At 41.6% G+C, this 27,888-nt stretch overlaps 5 protein-coding genes across 9 annotated transcripts; 2 read left to right on the top strand and 3 right to left on the bottom strand.

The window, feature by feature from the left end:
* Positions 1–1,776, bottom strand: LOC148320196 (SH3 domain-containing kinase-binding protein 1). 3 transcript variants are annotated; one of them, XM_088279932.1, is made up of 5 exons: positions 1,642–1,776; positions 730–823; positions 417–631; positions 266–329; positions 1–165 (listed from the first exon to the last, which is right to left on the bottom strand). In XM_088279932.1, the coding sequence occupies exons 2-5, from the start codon at positions 808–810 to the stop codon at positions 127–129; spliced, it is 399 nt and encodes a 132-aa protein (XP_088136058.1). In that variant the 5' UTR covers positions 811–823; positions 1,642–1,776; the 3' UTR covers positions 1–126. The 3 variants fall into 3 exon arrangements, with proteins under 3 accessions (XP_088136058.1, XP_088136056.1, XP_088136057.1); XM_088279930.1 differs by having other exon boundaries at positions 26–329; XM_088279931.1 differs by having other exon boundaries at positions 26–329; positions 730–865; positions 1,642–1,727.
* A 508-nt stretch (positions 1,777–2,284) lies between these two features.
* LOC148320195 (uncharacterized) lies at positions 2,285–8,117 on the bottom strand. Of its 2 annotated transcripts, none has more exons than XM_088279928.1 (10): positions 7,984–8,117; positions 7,196–7,262; positions 6,398–7,090; positions 5,411–6,049; positions 3,550–3,662; positions 3,371–3,458; positions 3,237–3,288; positions 3,047–3,115; positions 2,814–2,962; positions 2,285–2,700 (listed from the first exon to the last, which is right to left on the bottom strand). In XM_088279928.1, exons 2-9 carry the CDS (start codon positions 7,234–7,236, stop codon positions 2,822–2,824), a joined length of 1,836 nt encoding a protein of 611 aa, XP_088136054.1. In that variant the 5' UTR covers positions 7,237–7,262; positions 7,984–8,117; the 3' UTR covers positions 2,285–2,700; positions 2,814–2,821. The 2 variants fall into 2 exon arrangements, with proteins under 2 accessions (XP_088136054.1, XP_088136055.1); XM_088279929.1 differs by having other exon boundaries at positions 2,814–2,959.
* Positions 8,118–9,086: 969 nt separating this feature from the next.
* Positions 9,087–18,813, bottom strand: map7d2a (MAP7 domain containing 2a). 2 transcript variants are annotated; one of them, XM_088279552.1, is made up of 17 exons: positions 18,535–18,813; positions 17,250–17,342; positions 17,069–17,170; positions 16,832–16,909; positions 16,335–16,498; positions 16,103–16,199; positions 15,313–15,402; positions 14,141–14,220; positions 13,933–14,048; positions 13,581–13,831; positions 13,345–13,492; positions 13,112–13,265; positions 12,237–12,341; positions 12,103–12,153; positions 11,888–11,918; positions 10,231–10,750; positions 9,087–10,040 (listed from the first exon to the last, which is right to left on the bottom strand). In XM_088279552.1, the coding sequence occupies exons 1-17, from the start codon at positions 18,572–18,574 to the stop codon at positions 9,782–9,784; spliced, it is 2,379 nt and encodes a 792-aa protein (XP_088135678.1). In that variant the 5' UTR covers positions 18,575–18,813; the 3' UTR covers positions 9,087–9,781. The 2 variants fall into 2 exon arrangements, with proteins under 2 accessions (XP_088135678.1, XP_088135679.1); XM_088279553.1 differs by lacking the exon at positions 15,313–15,402.
* Positions 18,814–19,686: 873 nt separating this feature from the next.
* On the top strand, positions 19,687–23,687 carry LOC148320193 (pyruvate dehydrogenase E1 component subunit alpha, mitochondrial-like). The gene is made up of 11 exons (XM_088279554.1): positions 19,687–19,832; positions 20,779–20,847; positions 20,928–21,101; positions 21,182–21,308; positions 21,390–21,481; positions 21,570–21,662; positions 21,755–21,910; positions 22,331–22,402; positions 22,503–22,570; positions 22,931–23,039; positions 23,129–23,687. Exons 1-11 carry the CDS (start codon positions 19,785–19,787, stop codon positions 23,291–23,293), a joined length of 1,173 nt encoding a protein of 390 aa, XP_088135680.1. The 5' UTR covers positions 19,687–19,784; the 3' UTR covers positions 23,294–23,687.
* A 1,377-nt stretch (positions 23,688–25,064) lies between these two features.
* On the top strand, positions 25,065–27,551 carry LOC148320192 (pyruvate dehydrogenase E1 component subunit alpha, somatic form, mitochondrial-like). The gene is made up of 10 exons (XM_088279248.1): positions 25,065–25,127; positions 25,200–25,373; positions 25,451–25,577; positions 25,690–25,781; positions 26,034–26,126; positions 26,197–26,352; positions 26,667–26,738; positions 26,849–26,916; positions 27,137–27,245; positions 27,333–27,551. The coding sequence occupies exons 1-10, from the start codon at positions 25,080–25,082 to the stop codon at positions 27,495–27,497; spliced, it is 1,104 nt and encodes a 367-aa protein (XP_088135374.1). The 5' UTR covers positions 25,065–25,079; the 3' UTR covers positions 27,498–27,551.
* Positions 27,552–27,888: the final 337 nt, after the last annotated feature.

The raw sequence follows: 27,888 nt of genomic DNA, 5'->3' as shown, positions 1-27,888 counted from the left end.
AAAAAAAAAAAGAAAGAAAGAAGTTCTTGCTACTTTACTTGTCCGTATCCAGAAATGGACGAACGCTCTCGGTATGGTGTGGCTCAGTTCCACACCTCAACAAACTACAACAATCATTTTTGTTAGTCATTTTGACATGTGCTTCTTCATACGTTGTAGCTCCATCTAAAAAATGAAAAGTATAAAAACATGGATGCCATTTTATGAACAACTAATACTCTCAAAAATAAAAAAAAAAGGGTGAATAGATGCACTTGTTTCTAACCTGCAAGGTCAGACGGATTCTCTTCTCCTCATCCAGCTCATTCATCAGAAGTTTAATTTCTTTACTGGAACACAAGATAAGGAGCTTGTAAAATGTCGGGAAGTTCGTCTCGTAATAAACGGCTGAGGAAGGAGAGTACAAAATGGCTTACTTGTGTTGACTCTTCATTTGTTCAAACTGCTCCCTCAGTTCTCTCAGCTTCGACTGCAGTCGCTCCAGTTTGGGTGCCGAGTGTTCTGCTGAACCTCTGATGGGTCGATGATCGGGGTCCAAGCTCGGTGGGGGTTGCCTGGCGTGCAGAACGGCGGAGAGAGCTTTGGGAAGCAGCGGGGAGAGGGATGGAGAGGACTGTCGGGGTTCATTGGCCTGTGAACGAAACAGCAAAAAAAAATTATAATTTTTTTTTTTTTTAAATACAATTTTCTTGCACTACCCATTATATGATTTTTTTTGCTACTACTTACAGGTAGGGAAGCTCCATTCTGATTGGTTTCATGGGAGTTTTCTAGGGGCATCGGAGAACTCGGGTTTGTTTTTCTTTCCATCAACAGTTTACACCTGAAGGCAGTGCAGGGTTTTAAAATAAACTCCTTCGCGATGCTGTATTAAAAGAAAATATAAAATACTGTAAACATATTTATTGTATGCGGAACCCTGAGGCCTCGGGGAGAGGAGGAAAAGACCACCGAGTGGTTTTATTCTGATGAAATAACGTACTTCACGTATTTAAGGATGTTTATGATTTTATTGCCTCTTATATGGCAATGAAAAGAACGCAGATCATATACTCTAGATTTCTTATTGCAACTTTTCAGATTGTTTACAAAAAAAAAAGAGAGACATGAATATGTAGGTAGATATTTATTAGCTGTTTGTGTGTTGAGCTAAATATATACCAAAGGCCAAACTGACACATACACATCAACACACATTCTTAAGGCACGGCTCAGATTTGATCCTATGTGCAGTACAACATTAGTGACATTTAAATTCAAATGAAATGACTACATCACAAATCTTTCATTTTTATAGATTATTTTACTCAGCAACGGTTATTAAAGGCAGTTTTATGACACGGCACATTCCATGAATTGTTTCTTTCTGCTTACGGACAGTATTGTAATCGTTTAGATTCTAGAAGGAATGAGTGCTATGGTTAACCAAGGACAGAAAGAGCAATTTTCCCACCAAAACATATTAAATAGGACAGATTAGAGTACCAATAAATCTACTGCACAGAAGGCTTGGTATTTTTATCATTTTCTTGTTCACATCACTCCTGGATGGACAATAAAGACGCAATAATGTTCAATAGGATGACAGATGCCAAAGTCCTACTTTGTTGGTTAGTGTACAGACGGAGAACTGACACTTACCGTGTTTAGCAATCCTCCCCAGTGAGATACAGCAGCATCTGTGGTAACTCAACACCAGCCATTGTAGCCTGCTCAGTGTTTTGAAGAGTGCAGCAGTGACGGCTATGTTTAGCACTGGGGCGCCACCCAGCTCACTAATATCATTCGGCCGCAGAGTGAAGGGTGTCTCCAAGGCAAGGGCGAGTGCTTTTAGGAAGGGCGAGCCAGTCGGCACAGGGTTACATAAAAGGAGATAGATTCAAAAGATCTAACATCAAAGTATGCATGATAAATTGTGATTTTTCTTTATGAGGGGGAATGTTAAATCTCAGTGTTGGACTGACAGAGAGAAGTGACATTAAATTATTTCTCTAAAGAAGGCAGAAATTATACCTCCTAAATCTTGGTGCAGTTTGATTATTTTTCGTCAAATCATGAAAGATTAAACTGCCCCCAAAAATGTATATAATTTGAAGAACTGGCAAAAAAAATTGAGTACAGATAAAAACAAAATGGTATAATTGTCCAAATTAACGAGTTAAAAAATAACTAAAATATATAGACCTCATCTTGTGCTTGGCCAGATTTTATTAAAAATTCTCAAAAAGGATGAATTAAAGTCACGACACCATCTTTGGTGCTCAACAAATGAATACATCGCGCATGAAAGTGACCAGCGGTTTATTTCAATTACAGGTAGGATACAGAATATAGGATGCCAGAGAAAATTATCAATTTTGAAAGGAATCTAAGAAAATGCCATTCATGTGAAACAATGTCAGAAACCAACAAATCTACAAGAGGGAGTCAATTGTCTTTTGAAAAGCGGTAGTGTCTTCAGAACTGCACTCAATTTCGCAAAACAGGACATCGAGCGATATAATACAACAAAAATTTGTCCTGAACATCGGTCAACTGGTTTTGTTTCAAGTCTAACAACAAATGTGAGATGTCTAAAAAAATCTTACAGAGGAAAAAAATAACACTCATTCAACACAAGGCTTTGTTAAATAAGTGGAGTGCATTGCAGATGCAACTTGATTGGCAATTTTTTTTTTCCAGTGTCTCCAGTATCAGCACCTGCGCACACACACACAAAATAAATAAAGGTGCTTAATTCACAGCATTCTTAAGCTAATGACGTCAAACTGACAGCTAGTAAAAGGCAGCACCGAGGTCAATCATATTGATACCTGAGGGGTCACCAGCGTTGTTGCTGGGGTCCTCTGTTGTACGGCGGCCGCTGTCGCATCACTCTCATGTTACGATACTTGGACATAATGCTGTAGCTTTTTCTGAACACTGGCTTCTGGTTTGGGAAGGGACGTGGTACCAAGTTCTCCTTGTCAAAAGAATGTTAATAATTGTTAGCGATGGGAAAAAAAAAAAAAACACTTGCAAATGAATTTTATCTCATTTTGCATACCATGAGCGGCCGTCGAAAATTCCCAGACGGCTCAGGGCCAGGCCTCCGCATGACGGGAAATTTTGGTCTCTGTCAAACGTGACAGTAAAGACGATCAATACATGTCATTGTTACACAAGAGAAATAAAACTATGCGATAAACTGTGAAAGAGGTTCGGAACAATTCATTTCATGGAATGTCTTCACTCACTTGCAAGAGTCCAGGTCGTCTCAAAGGCCTGTCGCCCATGAAATTGGCTGGCCTGAAAAGAAAGGAGTTAAAAATAGTCAAATAAAAAAAGACCTCAGTAATGGGACAATTTGTAAAATGATTAGGATAACTACCTGAACGTTTTTCTCTCCAGATATCGTTTTCTGTCGGGCGATTGCAACCTTGAGTCTGCTTTTGCTGGGGGGCTGTTCCGAGACGTGTCTGAACCGGGTTACAAGGACAAAATATGTTTTTTGACTGACAAAAGCCCAAACCCCGTTGTGCTATCCCGATATGCCCAAACGGCAGTTACCAATTTTTGACTTTGGGCTTCGGTCTTTTGCAGGCGAGTCCTCTTTGGACGTGCTCGGGCCGGCGGCCCAGTGAGACACGACGACAAGGTCTCGTTTCTCGACGGGGGAAGATCTGAAGGGAGAAGAACAGTGAAGTAAACTAACGCACCTAAAAAAAACAAAACAAAGGATGACCTGCCAAATCGTGTAAAAACAATAATGAACAACACAGCTTTGCAGGAAGGAAATGAGCATGTAAAGCCAGATGTCACACGGTGGTACTTACAAAACCATGGCATGTCCACGCTTCTTTACTCCTATATTTGCACTCGCAATCAACATGAGCTCTCTTCAGTTACCCAGTGATCGATAAATCGGCCGGTCGGGTGGGTATCGTAAAACATCGCATCGACAATTCTTCAATCCGCCTCCTAGCCGCGTTTTATTGGGCCGCGCTGCTCCTCGATGTTTACGCCTCGGGCTGACGCCGCGTGGTCTATTTTATCAGCTCAATGGAAAACGGAGAGTCGTCGTGAAGGTTTCTCGAAGTTTAGAGAGAGGGATCCAAAGTCCAGCAGCGCTGGGGGGTTTAAAGAGAGCATCTGCCAGTCTTTACAACATTTCAACTCATCTTAGAATTGAGATTTGATGCAGGGTGAACAGGCTCCTCTTCCTTTACAGACATCACAAGTGCAAGGGTAGTGTTTCAGATCATCTTATTGGTTCACCGTCTTGGGCTTGTAAAAGCATACCAGCGCTGACATACAACACGGAAAGTTGAGGTACATGAGAGGGAGTAAACATTGTACCATCAGGCAGGATTGTTCAGCATTCGTAGTCCGTGCCGCATTCATTTTGTAAAGGCAGCAAGATGGCATAATGGCTCAGCTAACAGAGGGAGCAACGTGATTGGCCAGAAAGGTGCCGTCTCAGTCTTCGGCTATGCAGCTTTTGGTCTGGCAATTACAGTTAATTCCTTTTGGTCTCGCTGTCAATTGCCCTTCGTCTCAGCTTGGTGACATTTTTGTGCTTGATCGGCACTTTCAGCAGCGGTCTTGTTGCTAAATCTTTATATAGCCACTCCAACATGGATCTGGTGTAGACCTGACGTACGAATCGTTCTTCCAAGCGGTCAACGCTGTCGAGAAGCCGACCTCTTCAGTGCTTCAAACTGTCGTGGACGTTGGCTCGTGATCTTTGGGTCTTCCATTTCTTCTCCCGATCAAGCGGCCCATCAAATATCAATTCGTTCCGCAGACAAAATGACTTTCCTCTTTCACTTCCCAGTTTCAGTGTGTCGCCGAGTGCGACTTCAAATTGACTATGGGTGCACTTTATCGATGCACAGAAAAGTAAAAAATTCTTTCGCTGCGAGTGATGGGCAAAGAATCCAGCAGCATGTGAATTGTCATCCTTTAGTTAAAAACTCCTCTTCACCGGAAATAATTCCCCAATGAGCGCCAACGCTCATGCTAGCAAGTATTCGGGGGGATCTTTCTTTAAGCATGCCTGGTTTTCAGGGTCGCTCTTTCAACAGTGTGTGCGTGGCTCAAGAGGCCAAAGACGTTTTTTACAACATGAGGACAACTCCTTTCATGCTCGAGACAACCCGCAGAACGAGACGGGGCTTCGGGCGTACTGACATAGTTTTTGTGCCAGACTTTGACGGATGTTTGCTTTTTCAATAAACACCATCTCTTTATGGAATATGCAGAATGAAGATAGCGAGGGGACGGAGGGGGGGGGTAATCTGAGTCGCAGCATTTTGCGCATCATGTCTTCATTTTTCACATGTGGTCTCACGATCAAAACATTCTTTCTTGACCTCCCAATCATCATCATCAAGCCCCTGCGAAGAGTGCAAGAAGGAAAATACCGTACCTGTGCGTATTCAAGGAGCGACGAGACTCCACCTGTTCTTTTCTGGTATTAGTCTCTCGCAGGGACCTGCTGGCTTCGTCCTCATCTCTGTCGGGGGACTGTTGAGCTCTTGTGTCCCTCGGTTGCAGCTTTTTCAGGGGAACCGGATTAGACTGGAAGCGCTTCTTCCTGATAGCAAGAACAGAACTGGGAGGTCCCCGAGGGGGAATGTCACCCAAGTGCGGCCTGGGTCTAAAAGGCGGAGGGATTCTTAGTCGTGTAGGCGGCTCAAATCTCATTTGTCTGCCTTTAAATATGAAACTTTTATCCCTAAGTGATAAAGGTCTACCACCAAATGGTCTGGGAATACTGAGGAGTGGAATTCTCTCTCGTCTGGGATATTTTGGGCCACTGTGATCTTGAGCCGGGCTGGATGGGGACATGTTGGCGTCTGACAGTCTCCTTTTGCGGAGACCTGTCAGTTGCCTGTCCTGGGGACTCCGGTGGAAGGACGATGATGGCGGCGGGCCTCCTTTCCAAGGTGGGGGTCTGAAAAGGGGCAGGCGAGGGACATCTTTTGCACCCTCCATGCTGTGGGGTCTGCCACCCTGCCTCTCCATGGGACCACGCTGCCTTCTGGAGTCTTGCTCAGATGACCACCTGCATATCCATCAGACAGAAGAAATCATTACAATAACAGATCCTCCTGCCATGTTAAGTGGGTGCCCGTGCTTTCTATATTGAGCAGCCTCTTTCCTCAAAGCCACGAGAAAATGAAATTGGAAGAAGGAGGCATCATCATTTTCAATGATAAATTATAGACCAATTACAGAAATTCTTCTCAAAGGCAGGTGAAAGCACATTTATATCAGATCTTATCAACACCCGTTAGTTATTTAAGGGTGGCTGGGTATAGGGCATTACGAGCCATGTAACTGAGGTCTGCATCAGGGTCAGCCTTCTTTTTAATCATTTTAACCAGCTGGAAGAGCTGCTTCCATCCTGTACCTCTCTGGAAACGGGCCTCTCCCATGCATCGCTCTTGGGCTGCGCTGAGGCCCCGACGGCCCGTGTTGGCCATTATGTGGATGAGAGAATGCCCCGGTGTCGTTCCATCGCTTCTTGCCGTGACCGGAGTCCACAAAGGGCCGCCCTCTTGGACTGACATCACCACGGGGGCCTCGATACCTCTGCTCCAGGTGGGGGAAACCAGGCTCTCTTTTTGGGTCCCTGAAAGAACCCTGAAAGGCTGGTGCAGGGCCAGGCCTCTTGTCGCCAGGATGGCCTCGAAAACGTCTCGGGGAGGGTGACCTGTGAGCTGAGGAGTGGCCGTGGGGAGGAGGCCCCCTATGACCCGGGGACCCTCGTGCAGGACTGCGCGATGACGACGACTGATTCTGGGCATGCGGGGAGCGGTTTGGTCTGGATGAAGGCGGTCTCCTCTGGCTTTGATGCGGTTCCATTTTGGGAGAATATGATTGAAACGAATCCTCATTGTGCGCCCTCCAGTTATTGAAACGTGGCTCTCGCTCTTCCATCAGTGGAACTCTTCTGTCGGGTGGGGGTCGACCTCGACCCCTTGACTCTCTCCAGTTTACATGGGGCTTTCCTGGGTGGCCATGGGAGTCTCTTCTTGTTTTTGAATTAGGGGAATAATTACCTTCTCTGGGCCCACTGCTATGACTGTCTCCATAAGCTCTGCTGTAGGGAAACAAGTCAAGAGGGTAAACCATTTAAATTATGCAATGCTGACTAATAAACACAACACTTGGTGTCTTGGTGTGACTTAAGATAAATGTATGATACCTTGTCTTTATGCGTTGAGGTCCAAAATGTGGTCGGACCATCTTCTGTAATCTATATAGTCTATACTCTATAAAGGGATGGAAAAAAGGCAAATGTCAAGTTTTTGCTGATCTTGCAGTACTGTGCAGCCAAACTAAGCCCTGAAAATAAAACTCAAAACTCAACGCATCGAGTGTGCATCCCCAAAAATATGTAGGGTTAGATTGACTGAAATCGGCACTGTCAATGAAGCACATGATCAGTTCGACTGATCATACTAGCGTAGTTAACAGAGATGACTAAAATCAATCAGTATAGTGTAATAAATACATTATATTGAATACTTTAGCAATTTAAAAAAACTACACAAGCTGCACAACGAGTGTAATAGTAGAATTGATGACCAAAAAATTCTCACACACACAATTTCTTTTTACTCAGGGCTCCATTTCTTATGATTGGTTTTATAATTTCTATTCAACGAGATAATTCACACGGCATGTGTAATGGTGGCCCATTTCAACCGAGGGCCTTACAACCATTGCACGTCAAACCGCAGCTCGTGAATACTTTTAACAGGAAGTACATAAATGACAAAAAACAATGTTTGCGTGGTTTAAGCTCATAAACACACGAAAAAACGGAAGGTATTTTTCCTCGATGCTAAGCAAAACCACGCGCAGTTGCTACAAAATGGCATCCACGCACTGCTGGAATATCGACGCCTGGTCAACCGCACGACAATGTTGCTTTAGTTCTACTAAAATAAAATCGCGTCAAAACATCACGAGTGATTCTGGACTGCTTACCAAAGTGTAATCGTCGAACACTTAGCTTCACAGATAATTAGCAATTCAGCTGTTCGCTTTCATCGTCAACCATGGTAAAGGATCACCGTTTTAGCTCTGACGAAGACCTGACGGGTTCGTTCCAGCGGGTCACGTGACTTTCTCTGATCCAATCATATTCGTTGAAGTAATAAAAAAAATCATTCAGGATCAAGACGTGATTGGTTAGGTAAAAAAGGGAGATGCCAGTCTGGAATCGAATACAATGTTTACATGACTGCTTCTAAAAGCACCACATTTTCATTGTCACAGTTGAAAATAATTGGAACAAAATTACATTTCCATCTGAAAGAAAAAATAACTTGGCAAGATTTCATATTAAATGAAAACTTGTAAGGATAGGACAGCAGGACAGGGGCCTCCTCACTGTAATTCTTCTTAAGTAGAACAACATATTTTATTTAAAAAAAAAAAAAAGAAAATAAAAGTAGATCTAGCTGAGTCAACCCCTTCACTTAAGTAAATAACTACAGGCTAAATGGGGCCTATTTAAGCACAAAAGTAATTTTTTCACTCTGCCCCAAGCCAGCTGGAATTGGCTCCTTATCACCCACGAGGACAAGCGATATAGATTTTTTTTTTTTGCGGTTCATTACTTAGTAATAAAATCATCCATTTAACTCATCCAATGTTGGTGGTCTGAACAGAGTATTAAAAGGCTGTGAGAGATCAAAAATGTTATTGAAAATGTAGTGTGACCTGTTCTACCTGTCTGGGTTTTACAACATTTATGATTCAGCAATTACGTAGGAAAGCACGAGAATAAGGCGTTACCCAGCAATTATGCATGTAGCGTTCTGAATACATGTCCATGGGTAGCACCCGACGATTATCATCAAATAAATCATGTGAGACTGCAGTAATCTATTATTTTTCACAATACAATCCTGGAGCCACTTCCATTGTAAAATGTAACAAACTTTGGAATTATGTTTGAAATCTCAGCATTATATCTCATGCAAACTACTTCAAATCCTCCATCTTTGCTTTGTTTCAAGCTTCCAATGTGCAGTATATGCCAAATAGCCACCTTGACTAAACATGCATGAAAAATAAAAACAATGTTGATTACTTAACATTTTATTGTTTCTGATCATTTTTTACCATCATAACGCTGCACATCTCACAGTGACAAAGTTTGTGTATTTTGAAATATGAGTTTATGTCGTTCTATTTCAGCTTCAATGTGTGTGCAAATAAAATATGTTTCTTTAAATTCAATCCTCAAAATAAATCAAGCCAATTCCAAACTACCGTACTCTATGCAGAAAATTAAAACATCTCATCTATATAAGAATTCTAAAAAGCCCTTGCACGGGATAGTGGAAAGTTAAAAGACACAAAAACATATGCAAGAAAGTTACTGTTAAGTTGTGTTACCGGAACAATATTCTCGGGCTTATGATGTTCAGGAATCAGTCAAACAGTGGTAGCACAGAATTGCGGCATCAGCTCTTCCTAAAGTTATCTCTATAATGAATCGACACATAAACGCAAAAACCTAAAAGTGGTTGTGCATGCATTTTAAGGAGCTCAAGAGTGACAAATTGCTGCTTTTTTTTTACTTGGAAAAAAAACTGAACCAAAATGGACTGCACAACTACAACAAACAGCTGTTGATTTAGTTCATACAACCTGACTTGAACTATTGTTTTAGTAACTGTTAAGTTTCTATGGCTCTTTTCCATAAATGTATTGGTACACGTGTATTTTCTAAATGCCTTGTCGAGTACGCATAAAGGAGAAAACAATGGTTGCACTAATGGATATTAAGTTGATTCGCGGAGGGCGCTGACATCCCGATGAGCTTCGAGTCCAACACGGGGCTGACGACCCCGCGGATCAGATTTTTGTTGCAGTCGCCGACATTGCCTTCAGAGGTCCTTTTGGAGCATGTGACGTTACCGGTAAGGTCCATCAGGTCCTGAAGGGCCCGGGTGTTACTTATGCTGCATTGCTGGATTTCGTTGACTGGCGAGAATTCTGGGATGGAAATCAATTCTTCCTTTGAAGCTGGGCTGGAAGATAATCAGAAAATGATCAAGTTTGATTCCAAACTTCAGGTGCCCCCAAATATTGTGACAACTGAATAGAATATTAAACAAGAGTGAGTCAATACAAATTGTTTCATTATTTTCTATTACGAACGAGAATATTCACATGGACGATTAAGTCACGTTTTATGGCATTTAGGTCAGTGTGGCTCACCTGACGACCATGGACTGCACTTGATCACAAGACTGCTTCACCTCCAGTGGCTCCAGATGAACGGCGCATGGTGGTCGAGGCCCCCCCGCCGAGGACGCCGCTTTCTGTTTGCTTACCTCGGAGGTCACATGACCTCTCGCGGGGACACTTTCTGCCCTCTTGACTGCTCCATTCATCTCATTTTGCTTAACCGTGGCACCTGCCTCGTTGGTTGGTTCTGTTGCGAACGGCTCCATGTCTTTAAAGCTGATTCTCGACTTCTTGTTTGCATTCACCTGCACTTCCCTCTCCGGATTGTCTGTACCCTCCTTGTTTCGTTTGTCTGCAACTATCATCTTCGTGATGTCCATTCTCTTGTCATGAACAGTGCGAGCTGGCATCACTTCAGCATTGTATTCGGCATGTTTCCGATGGTCCAGCTGTGCTGCAGTTTCGTTCTTCCCCTCCCCGTTGCTCGTAACCTCCTCTTTACACCGTTTAAAATCTTCCTGAGCTTTACTTTCAACAGTCTTTACCACGCCTGCGGAGAATAAACAAACATCACAGTAGGCTTCGCTTGATTTCAAACGTCCAGCGTTCATCAGTTGCATTGGATTTGAGTCAAAGCACGCAAATTGTTTCTCTAGTAGACATACGAGTAAGCAATTACACCATCGGCGACACCGCATTTTTAGGGAACAAAAAAAACCTGGTGCTATCACTTGATAGCTTTACTGAGCCACATTTCCACAAGTTGGTCGTTTGGTTCAGGTCACGTGGGAAAGGTTCAGTACACTGAATAGTGTTTCCAGAGGGTGTATAGTTGCTGGTACAAGAAAAGAACATGAACTTCTTTACAGCCTTTCTGGTACTTAATTCATTCACTGCCATTGGCGGCTAAACACGTCAAAGATCCATTTTTGTTTTACTCGACTGGTGGTGAATGAGCTAAAGCACTTATTTTGCTCCACTGGGAAGTGGGATTTAAAAAAGAAACATGACTGAAAACACCAAATGCACCGGGCTTTCAGTTTACGGTCGACAAAAACTTCATATTTAAGCCTAACAGTGTAAAGAATGCGCAACAATTGACGTAATGTGTCTTTAAGAGCTGTGGCAGGACTATGAAGATGATTTCAAGGGCACATTTATTAATAGACAGCTCCTATGGTGCTACACTCCATTTAATGACATATTCCAGGCTATTGCCTAATAGCCCCCTCCTTGCAACTAGATTTAAACGTGTAGGAGCTAACATGACAATTACACGGCTCATTATGTAGACGATATTTTGCGGCACTTGATTAAAGCATACACACAGGAGGGGAAATTAGAAATAATGCAAAGAATGGCACTCTACTTTTATACTCACCTGATGCATATGCCTGAATTTTGACAAATTTCATCATGCATCATTCATTTTAACTATTTTTTTTTTCCCTCGGACCATGCACCACCTCACCAGTTTTCTGAAAACCACTCAAGCAGTACATTTTTGCATGTTCCTGCTAACTAACAAGCAGAAAACAAAACCTTCGATGAATTTTTTTTTTTTTTGTGTGCCAGCTCATAGCAATAGACATTTGCCATGCATGCAGCTGCAAGGCGTACAAAAGAGGGGGACGTAAGCAGAAGAAGCAGAGAAAAGTATTTGCATGGGAACTAAATCAATACTAACCTGGTGGTGACCTGGTCTCCACCTGTTCGTCCTTCAGATTCAATGCAGAAAAAGCGACGAGGAAATCAACATTTGTGACAAATAGGACGCAAAACCAAAGTATCATCGTAGAATTTAATAAATACACAATCAACAGAAAATGAAATAAAGTTAAAAAAAAAAATGGTGTTTGAAGGCAGCAGGGCGACTGTATGAGAGGAAGTCTCTTACAGTACCTTCACGTCAGATTCCCCTTTCCTCGTTCGCTTCATGATCTCCTCAATTCTCTGCAGCAAAAAAAAAAAAGCGTCAACTTGTGAATACGCATTTCGAGTAAAGTGGACAAAAACATTTTCCCGTTTGCGCTAACCTTCTTTCGCTGCTGCCTCTCCTCCTCTTCCTGTTGCGACTGTTGTTCTCGGTCTTGACGCTGACGCTGCGCTTCTTCGTGTGCTTGAACTTTAGCTTTTTCTCTCTTTGAAGATATTCAACAAAAGATTTGAAGACAGAGCAAATAAGTATTGCTATTGAACAGCAAACACTATTTCAAAATCAATTATTAATTGTATTATTGAAGAAAATATTAATATTTACTTATGTAGTTTATTTGTCAGAAGATGGCACATTTTAATTGCGTTTTTGTAAAAGTTTTCAGGGGCGGCCATTTTGCCCCCTTCTGTCGACTGAAAATGACATCACATTTGGGCTTAGATAACGACCAATCACGGCACATCAATTTTCTGAAGCTGAGCCATGATTGGTCGTTATCTGAGCCTTGAGCAACTGTGATGTCATTTTCAGTCAATAGAGGTGAAAAAATGGCTGCCCTCTGAGATGCATTTTACTGCTTAAGTCATATTCCACAGGTGCAATTTTAACCAGAATGCCGTGTTTCAACTTGAACATATTCTTGTCAAGAAGATTTTTGGGTGGACGTCCCCTTTAAGATTTATTCTAATTCAGGGCTCACAACTAGGCTTGAAATGCGCTGTAATTCTTGACTTCCAGATTATTTTGACCAAAACCTGTTGTCGATATTTTTTACAAGACATCTGTAAGCCATTCTAATGTGTATGTCTTATTTAAATAAAATTTCATTTCAATTGTAATTGAACAAATATTTACTAAGACAGATGCTCACACGACAGCGTCATAAGAACTGTTTACAACACTAAATTAATTTTATATTGGTGAATCAGGTCTATTAGAAGAGCAGCCATCCAGCATGGTACAATAATCTCTTACCTCTGTGCCCATTAGCTCCTTCCCCGGCACATCCTGTTGTTTTTTGTCTTCTTGTGTTGCCTTGTTAGAAACGATGTCATTTTTCTCAGGTTCCGTGGCCTTGTGCCGCCGTTGCTCTTGTGCATGTTGCTTGGTCTGCTGTTTTTCATTGAGCCTGCCAGCATGGCACATCATTTGCATTTACAACTTCAATCCATTCTGCATTGAATTCAACCGTTTAGTTTTTTTTTCACCTTTCTTCATTTGCCTGCTCTCGTTTTTTGTCCTCCAGTTCTTTCTGTGCGCGAGCTTGACGTCTGCGCTCTGTTAACATCTTGCTAGCTTCCTCAGCATTGGTTACCCCGCTTGCTGTCTTCCCTGTGGCCGTGCATGGCGATGATTCTGTTGAACACATGCATGAAAACTAAAAAAAAAGAAAAAAAAAAAAACCCTCATCTTATGTGAGCTAACAATGTTATTTGACATGTACCTCTTTTCTTCTCCCTATTTTGAAGATTATGCTCCGTTTTATTCTCAATAGAGTCCTCTTTTTTCTCAGGGGCGTCACCTTTGACGGCTTCGGATGATCTGGCTTTACATACTTCAGCTGCATTGTGGTTATGCGCGGTATTTTTTCCCACCATCTCACCCTTTTGTGCTTTACTATTGGAAGGCCGAGATCTGGTGGGAGATTGCTGGTACTCGTGGACATTGCCAGAAGACTGTGTCTTAGAAGCCAGCCTGCAGGCATCCATTTGACAAAAAAAAATCACAGAAAAATGAATTCAGTGTGGCACAAATTTAAATCTCTTGATATTTTAAGTGTAGAAAAATGATCTCACTTGGAGGTAGTCGGAGGTGTCATCTGTTTGGTGACATTAGCAGGTGATTCGGATCTTCTCTTTGTATATGGACCACCTGGGGAGGCGGTCCTCCTCTCCTTTTGCAGACGCTCTTTCTGAGAGTAACAGAGAGCGAGCGTTGAGATTGTTTTTTTCTCACAGAAGGTGACATGCGGAGGCACCGAATGTCAGCATGTGCACGCCTAACCTTGGGCGTGTTGGGAGTGGACTGAGAGCCTTCCAGTCGTCCGTTTCTGCACAAAGGAGACCTACGTGGGCTGCAAGGCGCTGCATGAGCACAAAATAGGATGCTTATGAATTCAAAATGACAGCAGATTGTTATCAGTTCAGGAGCAGCTGGGGGGAGAGGCTTGTCCGCAAAGTGTCATGTTTAAAGCCACTTGCAGAAGCAAAGTCATCAATGTGATCATTTATTAAGCATTCAATGTGAAATTTCACTGATTTTGTCGCATCAAGTTCAGCAGATCCATCCTGTAGTAAAACAGGAGTGGTGCCGAGTTCTCATTTATTTGCAAATGAGTGCAGAATGCAGCGGAATTCAAGCACATGAATGCAAAAAAAAACAAAACATTGTACAACATGTCACCGACACGCCATAACATTGAAACATCCTGAGCACGCACAAAAGAACAAACGGTTTTCTTGCCATCCCACATGACCTCTGGTTCCATCTGTCACCATCTGTGAAAGTGTAATCTCTAAAAAGTGCGGCCATGTCTATTTTGGTGTGTGCATTTATGTTCTAGGTCATGTGCAATTAATAGGAAAAGAAAAAAAAAATCATCTGCTCATCAAATGTCATTTAGTGGATTTTAGGAAATTGTAGCACTAAAAAATGGTGCTAACAACAATTTTCATGTGCTCTGGGGGAGGTTAATATTACAGTACCACTCATAAAATAATTCAATCCTGTGTTCTAAAACTTAACCTATATTAAGAGTAGAAATTTTTTTTTTAACTAGATTTAAAGATTTTAAATATTTTTTGACCTACTGGCTGGTTTGCTTCCAGTACAAGCAAAAAAAAAACTCAACACTCGAATCCAACCCAATACAAGAACGGTATAACACAAAAATGCATTTTTCATTATAGCTCTCCTACTACATCTCATAAGTTGTGGCCGGTGAGTATACGGAGCACAGACAGACTGAAAGCAGAAAGATTAGTCTTTCATTCTTTAAAATGAGTTTGATTCCTAAACTAAAACCACACACAACATGCAAGCAGAAGAGTGGTTTGCCTTTGTTTGTGGTGCATTCAAATCCCACCCAAAGGCAAACAAATGCAGGTATAAACTAATAACTGTTGCATGGGGATCTACATTTGGGAATGGAGGAGGCTGGGCAGAGCTAACATTACCAGATTCGCTGACAGCAGGAAGAGGGGAGACAAGGCCATGGGAAAGGGCGGAGGCGGCAGAGAAAGAGAGCGATGCATTCTCAGTGTCACCTAAAGTCAGCAGGTGGAGCAGAGCAGAGCGTTATGAACATTTGCTTTCAGGCTCGTCTAGCCTTCCAGACCAAGATGCGCGTTGAGATACCTGCAGGGGCACTTTTGATACATCAAATACTTTTTAATTCAAAGCTGCACCCTTTTGTAGGAAACATTTTAATATGCTGGCGCTACACACGTGCCGGTGCAGATATGTCACACCATCCTGTCTTTAAGGGAATCGAGGAACACTCATTTCTATTCATGCGGTTTTTACTTTGACAAGCCAAGCTGTCGGCAGTCATCAAGGCAGGAGAAAAGCTCTCATTAAAAATCACTCTTAAGAATCACATCTGTTGAGATCCAATACAAGAGCTGTATGAAAAATTCTTCAAAATCCTAATATTTCATTTCCTTTGGATTTATGAGAGAGGAACTCTTGCACTTAAGGTATGTAAAACTGCATTATGCATTTTAATCCCAATGAGAATCAATAAGAGAATTGATCATTTAGATGGACATAGGCCAGTCCTTCTCAATTACTTTCTGTTACGCCCCCCAGCCCCCACCACCACCCGCTCTCCACCACAAGAATAAATAGCATTTTCGTCGCAAAACAAACCTACACCGTAGAGTTAATAATTAGTTAATTTTTTTAATCAATTTAATTTTTAATTAATGTTACTCACACAACCAGTGGAGACTGATATGTTCTCACCTGCCCCAACAGGGATGCCTCTGCTCAAGCGTTTGTGTCTGTTCTCCAAGTTGAGGCTGCGTTCCAGAGAGCGTCTCATCAGGGCCTCCAGCCGCTCCTAAACGCATCACAGTGGAGCTTTTTTTTGTCAACCTACCACTTTTTCATCACAATGTTCCAATTGGCAACTCAAGACAGTTTTAAACAACATTTTATTTATTTTTTTTTAAAGGATGATCAGTATTCAGCTGACCCTCTCCTCCTCCAATTGCACTCTTCGCTTCTCCTCCACCGCAGCTCGGCGTAGCTCCTCCTTGTGCCTCTGCTCCTCCAGCCGCTTCCAGCGCTCCTCCACCGTGCGCTCGTACTGCAGCTGGGATCGACGCTCCTTCTCCCTGATCATCTGCTCCCGTGCCGCTGAAAGAGATGTAATGCATTGAGTTAAATGTAAAAAAAAAAATAGTATTACAGATTTCTGATGGAATTGACTGTTGTCATGAGGCTCGAGCTGCAGCGCTATCTGTGGAGACCCATTTCTTTGGCCTACTCTAGAGACGCAGGTCAACATTCTCTGCTCCGACAGAGCTCATCATGTCAACGAGCCAGTGCGCTCAGAATAAATGTTCTACTGGCAGAGCAATTAGGCAGTTTGGGGGGGAGGGATGTCAGGATAGAAATACTAAAGCCATTTCAGAGAGACTGAAAAATACAGAAAGTGACTTTTGCGCTTGAAAACGAGAGCTCCCTTACCAAGGCTTCTGTCCCTCTCCTCCCGTCTTTCTTTGGCTAAACGCATCCGGTCGTCTGTCTTCAAAAAACCCTCCACAACTGAAGGGTAGAGACATAGGGGGGGGTGTCAATACAGGCTAATTACAGATGAAAAAATGTGACACTTAACTCATTCATTACCAGCCGAGTAAAAAAAAAAAAAAATCTTTGACGTCTTTAGCCGTCAATGGCAGTAAATGAGTTAAGAGTGACACTTACCCGTACTTGGTTTGCTGGCATGGTTGGTGCTGATATTCGCAACCAAGTGTGAAGGTGATGCATGTCCATTCAAAAGAGGCTTTTTGTCTGTGTTAGTCGCAGCTAAAATCACCAACATGGAAGGAGAAACATGACATTTGGTTTCATCTCAACAGCCGCAGTGTTGATTTGGATTACTCACTTGTTTTTTTAGTTCTGGCCGGGGAGCTGTGACTGTTTGTTCCACTTCTCTTGTCAGCAAGTAGCGGGACAGTTGGAGGCGCCATCTTTTCGACTGTAGTGCAGAAACCGAATAATATGTTGATGCAAACTCACACAAGACATAAATCCACATTTATGTTTTTGCTACAGCATTTATATTCACAATCATTATTGTGGTTGTAGTTTGCAGTTTGGTCAAACACATTTAATTGTGATTGGTAGCGGTAACACAGTCTCTCGATATACGTACCACAGTATGAATAGGCGTGAAAATAGTAAATACTCTTAAATTTAAGTCTGTCAGGAGTACTAGCCTGCTCAATATTAGAGTACACTTACAGGTAGACTTCAGACAAATAACTCAATACACATCTGCGTCGTACTGAGGGAGCAGTTTTTACTTTCCTCCTAAGCTATAAAAAACTGTTCAAACAATAAATCAGAGAGGAACGTTTAATTTTGTGTAACAACTGAACTGCCGCATCATTTTTTTCCCTTCATTTTATCAGGAGGAAATACAAATAGAATATTTGAAATCCTCCACTGCCTTGTACTTTGAATTTACAAAAATACAAAGAATTACATTATGGGTTTTGGCTTTTTTTTTTTTCTTTATGATACTGCTTTACCGTACTTCATACAAGTATTGTATCTATGTCTGCTAAAAGAGCTTCAGTTTCAGCCAATTTCTCTCCAATGAACCTCAGTGTGACATGAGCATATAACAGTTCTCTGCATTGGAGTAGTCATTGACATGATTACAGGAAATGTGATTACTGACCTGCTGATGTTTCTCTGCTTTCAGGGTGTGTAGGGCCTAACAATGACTTCAACTTTTACCATCATCATCAGCATCTTCATCACTGGCGCGGGAGGATGCTCGTAAAAATAACAGTCTAATCTCTAGGGGAGCCACGTCAACGCACTCCCCACCCGTCAAAGCTCTTAGACGACATAGTGACGTCATTACAATAACAACGTAGTTCTACGTTTTGCCTTTAAATCTACAACAAGCCTACCTCTTCCGGAAGCACAATTAAACAATTTACAGGAAACACGAGGACGTTTATTTTAATGTATGATTTTTTTTTACATGTTTACAGGAAAATGAAAATTGCCATGCTGCATCATCATGCACACATTTTAGCTATTGTTTGCATCGAGCACACCGCGCAGATTTTCATTCCCCCAATGATCTTATTCACGAGCCTGCAATGAAGCCTCACGACAACATCAAATTAAAGAATAATTATGTAAATATTTACCCGCAGCCACTGTGTCGGACGGCGTTACTGTATTGGCCATGGTCGCATGAGAAAAGAAAGATTCCAAACACGCCGCAGTGACGCCGCTATGCAGTTCCGGTGTCCACTTTCATCAGCGAAGCGCCAGGAAATAAAACAACCTCAGCATGAAGCTAAAAAATCCCGATGAAGGTCATGGCGAGGGCTAGGGATGAGGAGTCTGACGCGGATGATGCTGAGGTGACATTTACTACCCAGTGAACACAGCGGAGGGCATGCATCGACTGCATGGTGCACAATACTGCCAATAGGGGGAGTGTCTCTACAGAACATTTTATATTGGGTAGGCGTATGTTGACACTATTTTACAATTATTTAAAATACATACATTTAAAATGAAAAATAAAAAATGTTTTATTATTGTCAATAAAAAAATAGTAGCCTGTAAAAATTAATTACTATGAGACAATGACTGCTGTATAATAGCTCCGTTACTTTTGTAAAACTGCATTAAAGTTCTGGTGAACTGTATTGTGTTGACGTTTCCTTTGAGACGTTATAAGGATTATAATACATTTTGAAAATGAAAATATAAGTACGTAGTCAATGGTCAGTTTCAGCCCAGTCAATTACAATAGAGTAGAAAACTATTTATTTTTTTGTAATTAAAAAGGTGAATCTCATATTCACCTATAAATATTAAGTATTACCGCACATACTATATAATTTGGGCCACCATTACATGTAATGTTCAGCAATAGCATAATTGTTAACATTTTTAAGTAGAGTGTAGACGTACATCAAGGATGAAGAAGCATTAAGAAATGCGCAAACAATTCTTATAGAGCATTGCATTTTAAAGAAATTAAGAAGTTACAGATGACACTATTTCAAAACTTGAAATTGGGTTGAAATTTGCTTTCTGAAAAGTATTTCTACTATTTGTTAAATGAACCTGATTGTTGTCATTTTATGAATCATTATATTCAACTGTACGATTAACCTCTTCACCTACTATTTATTGCATTTATAAACATTTCCACGGGACATTTAACCTGAGGTTGACGAACCCAAACCTTTCACAAAATCATAGTCGTTTGTATTTTTTCATGCGCATGTGTTGTCTCACACCAACCGTTAAAAAGCGGTGGCAGCAAAGCTGCCATGGCAACAGCGAAGCGAGTCGAAGAAGAAATGAAGCGGAACCGGAAGTACGTCACCTATCGGAAGGACGGAACCATACGGGGGGGTAGCAGGCTAGCTCAGGAAAGATGCTGTCACTTTTCTCTAATGTGCTGAGGACGTGTGCTCAAAAAAATGTAAGTACACTCTTTTCGTAAGCCCAGCCCATCTATGCAATATCCCGTAAGGACTCCCATCCTACATTATGGGTATGCAGACCAAAAATAAGACTGTCAGCGGTGTGTTGACCTTGTTAGGCCGAATGGTAGCACACAGCTGCCCTCGCTCAAGCCTTTAAGGCGGCCGAATTGTTTTGGTTGACAAATACTAAGTTGCTTCTTTTAATATTCATGCATTTATCGTTTTGATTATGACTACGTATTTTACGCATGCATGCTGCTGTGTTGTGGACAACTTCAGATTTACGCCGAATTGAATAATGACATTACGATTTTCTGTTTTGATTCATATTCGCTGTCATTGACCCAAAATCTCACAATACTATCGAATTGTGTGGCTGGATGATAATGAGGGGAAAAAAATAATAATCACGATTATTCATTGATGCAAAACTTTTATTACTATAATTTTAGATTTCATTTTTGTATTTATTCAATTACTAACACTCAACTACTCAAAGCTATCATTGTAGCCTTATGCACATTCATCAATGCACGTTGATCATTTAATTCCTTACCCTATTTTTTGTCAAGTAAAAAAAATTACATTGTAAATATGATAAATTCATTTATCTTATTTGCATAAGCGATTTGGATAATGGATGATTACATCCATTCCTTTGATGCCTTCCATCTTTGCACACATTAAGGCTTGAATAAGCATTACCCTTTATTTTCTTTTATGGTAGTTTCCAAGTCTTGAGATATACTGGGTTAACATGGGCTTTGTATTTCATGTCATGCCTGTGTGCAGGTATGACCAAAAAAAAGTATCTTTTGCATCCTTGACAAAGTTGGGAACTTGTAAACACACTGCACCGCTCTGCACATGAATCTCTTCTCTCTCCTCTGCTATTGTAGAACGGATTTGCTTGGACGCATGTTAAACTTTGTCTGTTGTCAGGGTGCTGCAGTGGTTGTGTCAGCAAGGACGTATGCCGACTTCACAACTCAGGCTACTTTTGAAATAAAGGTTTGTTTCAAACAACACACAACACGTCAATTCCGAGCGCACTTTGGCATCGTACTTGACGCGTTGTTGTGTCTATTCAGAAATGCGACCTCCACAAACTGGATGAGGGCCCGGCCACTGAGGTGGTGATGACTCGCGATGAGGGTCTGCAGTACTATCGCACCATGCAGACGATGAGGCGAATGGAGCTGAAGGCCGATCAGCTGTACAAGCAGAAGATCGTCCGAGGCTTCTGTCACTTGTATGACGGCCAGGTAATTGGAAGCTAAATCTCCGTTAGTGTTTTTTTTTAACCACCTCCTGTTTGACTTGAGCTTTTTATTTCCCTTTGCAGGAAGCCTGTGCTGTTGGTATTGAGGCAGCGATCAACTTGTCCGACCACCTGATCACGGCGTACCGCGCCCACGGCTACACTTTAACCAGGGGAGGCACAGTGAAGGAAATCATGGCTGAGCTCACTGGTAAATCCCACAGTGACTAAATTTCATTTTCAGTATTGAGATGTTGATGATTCAGTGTCTTTGGATTATTTGTATGTGCAGGGCGAAGAAGTGGTATTGCAAAGGGCAAAGGAGGTTCCATGCACATGTACTGTAAACACTTCTATGGAGGAAATGGGATTGTTGGAGCGCAGGTATGTGTGTAAACGTGTATTCTATGGTCAAAACACAAATGGAAAAACATTTTTTTGGAGCTTTACACTTGCGTGTCTGACTTCTCAGGTTCCATTAGGTGCTGGCGTGGCTCTGGCCTGCAACTATCTTGACAACAAACAGCTGTGCGTCTGTCTCTATGGTGATGGTGCTGCCAACCAGGTGAGTTCTACTTAATTCCCCCAAATATTCTTCACACGCACAGACTACAGTGATTGTTTTGGTTCTCTCAAGCAAATTGTGTGCTCCAACAGGGTCAAATCTTTGAGACGTACAACATGGCCGCACTTTGGAAGTTGCCCGTCATCTTCATCTGTGAGAACAACCGGTATGGCATGGGCACGTCAGTGGAGCGAGCTGCAGCCAGCACGGACTACTACAAGAGAGGAGACTACATCCCTGGTCTCAGGGTACAACATCCACATCACAAATCATTAAACAAAAACTATATGACATATTTACAGTGTTAGTCAAAGGTATCAGTTATTGCTAGAAGATGTGGGCTTTTTGTTTCAGAATTGATAATGTCAAAAAAAAAAAAAAAGACTCAACGGCTGCAAACTTCCATGAAGTGTCAGTTGAATTTTGCCCTGTTCTTTTTTTCCCCAGCAGGTGGCAGTGTGCTATTAACGTTGTTCATATCTTGAACATTAGCAGCTACCTGTTCAGCAAGTTTTTTTTTTTTTTTATGACATGATGCTATTCAATTGATGCTGACATGAAATGGGGTGGATTTACTGCGTCTGTGGTAGTGTCAGTGCCATTACATGTCTGACTGTGTTTATTTAAATACTCTGCAATCTAACTAAATGTGTTCATTTGTGTTTTAGGTGGATGGGATGGATGTCCTCTGTGTTCGGGAAGCAACTCGCTTCGCAGCCGATATGTGCCGAGCCGGGAAAGTATGTTAAACATGAAATGATATGACTCAGATGATATATATATATATATTTTTTTTTTTTTGCTCGGTTGACTTAGTAAGGTTCTTTTTTTCCCCCCCAGGGTCCTGTTCTGATGGAACTTCAGACGTACCGCTATCATGGTCACAGTATGAGTGATCCTGGTGTCAGGTAATCAAGAGTCCTGATAGGGACTGAGAGAGAATCCTTGAAGAATTAACGGGCTCTCAAAAGGGCTTTTTAATGGCTTATAGATGCCTCAAGATGGTAGCAAATAACTTAAAATGGAGAGGATCATAAAGCATCAGCACTATATAAGCTTCTACCATGTAGTAGTCAACACAAACCACCTTAACCGCAAAAAAACGGACATCGTAAATGCAACTAAAGTGCCGAAGTTGGATGTAAAAATTTTGGCCTAAACACAAAAATAGCAAATTGGCAGATTTCCATCAGTGGTTCTCAAAGTGTCCATTCTTCGAATCTAATGCACCTTCACAACACTCACTACACTAATTTTTGCCCTCACAGCTACCGCACACGTGAGGAGATCCAGGAAGTGCGCAGTAAGAGCGACCCCATCTCCTTGCTGAAGGATCGAATGCTCAGCAACAACATGGCCAGCGTGGAAGAGCTCAAGGTAGCAACTAGCGAAAAAACAAGATACTTGGATGTAAACTTGTTGTGCTTTTAGGATTAATTGGCTAAACTGTTGCGTTGCGTTTATAGGAAATTGATGTCGAGGTGAGGAAAGAAATCGAAGACGCTGCCCAGTTTGCCACCACGGATCCTGAACCGCCGCTGGAAGAACTGTGCAACCACATCTTTCACAACGATCCACCGCTGGAGGTGCGCGGCACCAACCCATGGACCAAGCTGAAGTCTGTCAGTTAAAGATTTTTTTCTCCACCCACTCCACTACAATATAAAAAAAAAAAACCTGCTGCTCCAAAGCAAAGTCTGTCATGTGGTAGCTATTAAAGTCACACCTTAAACCCACAACAGGAAGTCTCAGCAACTTGTTTTATGTCCAAAGTGTGTATTTACAACTGGGGCTCTTGCGTCAAATAAACGTACATCAGGGGTGTCCAAACTTCATTTGCGGGCCGTATACAGAATAATGAAAGCATGTAAGGGTTGCCAGAAAAAAAAAAAAACATTGAAAATGTCTTATACTTTTTTGGATGCAGTTTCAAATGTTGCTCTGCCACTGATAACTGTTACATTGAAAGAAGGATGATGACTGAAGGGGATGCGTTAAGACGACAATAAACTGTCTGAGATACTGCGTTTTTGTTCCTTTGTCAAATGTTGTCTCGTGTCTTCAAACTATTTGAATGACTTCCAGTTGAGGTTAGATACATAATTGTGTGCATTAACTTCTCTTCAAATATAACTGGTTGGTTGACTTTTAAGTTTTGCATTTGGCAGTAAAGGTACAGACCAACAGTCAAACCGTGCAATTCAGCCCTGAGAATCAAATCATTTTGAGGCAGGCAGGCTCAATGGCTTTATTTTTTTTGAGGATCATATCAACCCAGAGGACACCTGCTAGCCTGAAGGTATGCAAACGTTGTCATTTCCCAGCATGAATTCAGCTCTCGTTTTTGCAATAAGTCCTTGTCTTTTTTTTTTTTTTGATCAGCTTGTGCGCCCAAATAAAGTAACCCGAAATATTTAAAAAAAATCTTCCATCCTATGTAGTTGTTCATTTCTGCTCCTAGTTGGAAGAACGTATCGTCCCCTTTCTGCAAAAAGCTGCCTGTTGCAGCAGCCCATATTTTAATAAATTCAAAATGAGCAGGATTAAAACAAAACAAGTGTTCTACTTAAAAATGAGTTTTTATTTCCCCAAAAAAGATGTTTATCATAAATGCAAGCATGGTGCACATTTTCAACAATATCACTGTGCTTGAATATTCATGGGGGAAAAATAAATAATTTAACTTAAGTGTACCGCACATACAAGTTAAATGAATATGGTTTAAATAAAAGTTTTTAAACAATTATTAAAGATAAAATACAAATGACCATCATTTCATCCGTGCATTTTTCTTCTGTTTACTGGGGCTTAAAAATGAAATGCAACTGAACTTTACTTGAGATTTAGCAATTATTTTATGCATCAATAGTGATACTCTTTACACACTTTAAAAATCAGTAGCATAGATAATACCTCATCATTTACTTACGTTGAATGTTTTTTTTTTAATATCTATAGGAAAAATTTAAAAAAATATGCTGTCAATCTGTAGTATTCAATGATCTGAGTGGATTGCTTAATAACTCCCTGTAATAATTCAGAGATGCAGACAAAATAGATAACGTGTTCTTTTTTAATTCATAGATGAGGTGAAAATAAATACATTCAAATTATTCAACATTCCAATTTTTTTTTCACATGACCTCACCTTTAAACTACTTTAAAATGTATTTCCCCTAACTTTAAATCTATTGCATTTCCAAAAATAGTATTCTATTATTGTCATTCAAATCCATGACCCATTATATTTAATAAAGCATGCAACAGATTTAATTTGCTCATATTAATTAACCACATTTTTAATGACATCAATGAACAATGCCCTCCTTGGCCTGGAAGCTGTGTGTGTAGAATTCTGACGTCTGCTATACATTGCGCATGTACTTTGAGTGACGGCTTTACTCACAGGGGACAGCAATGCTCAGATCAGCGAGCTTCACAACCAAGGCCGCCATTCAAATAAAGGTGCAACATAACCGTCTCACATTCCCTGTGCGCCCCATCCCATTCTGACCACACTCTTTTCCCTTTCCGTAGAAATGTGACGTCCATCTTCTGGATGCGGCACCTTCCACTCACGTGCTTCTGACTCGCGATGAGGCATTGCAGTACTACCTCGCCATGCAGACAATTCGCATCTTAGAGCAGAAGTCAAAACAGCTGTTTGACCACGAGATCATCAGAGGTGGCTGCCACTTGTATACTGGCCAGGTGTTGTCCGCTTAAATAAGTGAAAATAAATAAATCCGAAGAGGTCCAAGAATAATCGGGTTGCTTCCTTCTAACAGGAAGCGTGTGCGGTTGGCATTGACGCGGCCGTTAGACCGAGTGATCACCTCATCACTGGCTATCGCACTCACGGCTTCATATTCACCAAGAGTGGCTCTCTTCGGGCGATTTTGGCGGAGCTTGCGGGTAATCTTGTTTGACAGCACTCTCAAAGAATCTTGAGGCTTATAATTGCAGAGAATTTGGGATGAATTGCAAATCGTAATAAAATGTGATGCCACTGCTCACGCCTGTGTAGGCCGATTGACGGGAATATCAAAAGGCCGAGGGGGATCCATGCACATGTACACAAAGACCTTCTACGGAGGTCAAGGGATTGTCGGTTCTCAGGTAATGCACGCAAGAATTTATGCGATAATCAGCATCCCTGGTGAGTATGATAAATCATTTCGGTTTGTATAACTTGGTTGGGATCGTCACGGTATTAACTCATTTACTGCCATTGACGGCTAAAGACGTCAAAGATGCATTTTTTTTTTTTTTTTTTTTGCTCGGCTGGTAGTGAATGAGTTTAGAAGTGAATTAACCCCCCCAACTGAAGGCCCAGGCAGAAGATGCACAAACCACCAGTGCTCTCCTCAGGTTCCTCTGGGTGCCGGTGTGGCGTTTGCGTGCAAGTACCAGAAGACGGATGAGCTCTGCGTTTGTGTCTACGGTGATGGTGCAGCCAACCAGGTTGACATCAAGATACTACATCCTGTCCGTTCATCAACAGCTGTCCTCTTGACCGCCAACCTTTCGACAGGGGCAGGTTGCTGAGACCATGAACATGGCGGCTCTTTGGAAGCTGCCCATCATATTCGTCTGCGAGAATAATCAATATGCAAAAGGGACTTCGATGGAGCGATGTAGCGTAAACACCAACTTCTACAAGAGAGGGGACGTCATTCCCGGGCTCAGGGTAAAGTTCTGGAGCCTCGCTCCGAATTTTCAGTTGGACATAACATGGAGATTCACTTTGCTTCCCTCGTTCTTCCTGCGATACTACTGGAATGAATCTTTTAAGACTGGCGCCGACCGGAATAGTCAAAGCTAATCTTACTGACTACTTGGATCAACCCTTAGAGTACATCGGAGCTTGTAAAGCCCAGCATAGTATGTTCTGATTTGTGTGGATTTGGAAACCAAAACCAAGTCAAAATAATAGAATGGAAAAAAAAATTCTAGCAGGATAGGCCTCCACTCTTAACATTTAACTGATTGTTGTGTTTCCAGGTGGATGGGATGGACATCCTGTGTGTTCGGGAGGCAACCAGGTTTGCTTGTGATCACTGTCGATCGGGAAAGGTGAGTATTCATACCCCCCCCACCTTTGTTCCAATTCTGTAAAATTGTAATTACATTGTAATATACATCTTTAATTGTTATGTCTAATTAGCTTTTATCTTGTATCTCAGGGCCCAATCGTTATGGAGCTTCAGACCTATCGCTATTTTGGACATTATGAGGGTGACAGCGAGCACAAGTAAAAGTCTTAATAATTCTATACATATATTTTCAGGGCCTGAATAAAGTTCACTTCTTTTCATTTTCGATATTTAGTTGTGCAGGATTTCGGTCACAGTAATGGTGGACAAAATGCTCAAATTATTTATCTTAGTCTCTTCTTTTTTAATCTAAGGGAAAAGGGGTGTGCAGACTTTCTCTATCTACTGTATACAAAAGCGTACTTCCTTATTTCTCAGGTATCGCACAGTGAATGAGGTTGTTGAGATCCGCAGAAACAGGGACCCCATCTCACAACTTGAGGGTCACATCGTCGGCAATGAGATGGCTAGCACAGAGGAACTGAGGGTAACAACGTGCGGTCTGTAATACTAGAGTGAAGCACAGCAGACATTTTGGAAACGGTTTGCTTTTCTTGTGCCGCCCGACATGCAGCAGATTGATGAGAAAATCAAAAAGGATGTTGAAGAAGCAACACAATTTGCCATCGGAAGCCCTGAACCCCCAGTGGAGGAACTATGCAACCACATCTACAGCAATGACATACCACAACACGTGCGCGGCATCAACTCATGGACCAAGTTGAAGTCAGTGAGCTAAAGTTGAAGTATTTGACAAAGAGCACAAATAAATGGACCTGTGTGAGACCCTTAACATGTTCACTTTGTGTTAGCATCAATAACAATACATTGAATATGTCTGAATAAATTAAGATCAAAGGGCTGGTTAGTTTCCAAAAATGGATGAAAAATCAGCAGAACCACATTTGTTTATGTCTTACTGAATCGATTCTCCTTTCTGTCTGGGCATAAAGGTCATCCAACTTGCTACTTTTGTTGCTATGTTCAGTGCGCCATCAACTTTTTCTCTACCAAACAAATGATATGAATACTGCAGTGACCCTGCCATGTAAGGAGAGTATAAACCGACCCCTGCCACAAATAATTGAAATCCATAGCACATATCCAAAGAATTTTTTTGATATTAGACA

This window comes from Idiotropiscis lumnitzeri, chromosome 17, assembly GCF_059441095.1.
Source record: "Idiotropiscis lumnitzeri isolate Australia: NSW breed Sydney's pygmy pipehorse chromosome 17, RoL_Ilum_1.0, whole genome shotgun sequence".
In the NCBI taxonomy this organism is placed as follows: Eukaryota; Metazoa; Chordata; class Actinopteri; order Syngnathiformes; family Syngnathidae; genus Idiotropiscis; species Idiotropiscis lumnitzeri.
Note: the sequence above shows the minus strand (reverse complement) of the source record. Positions and strands in the feature narration are given on the sequence as shown.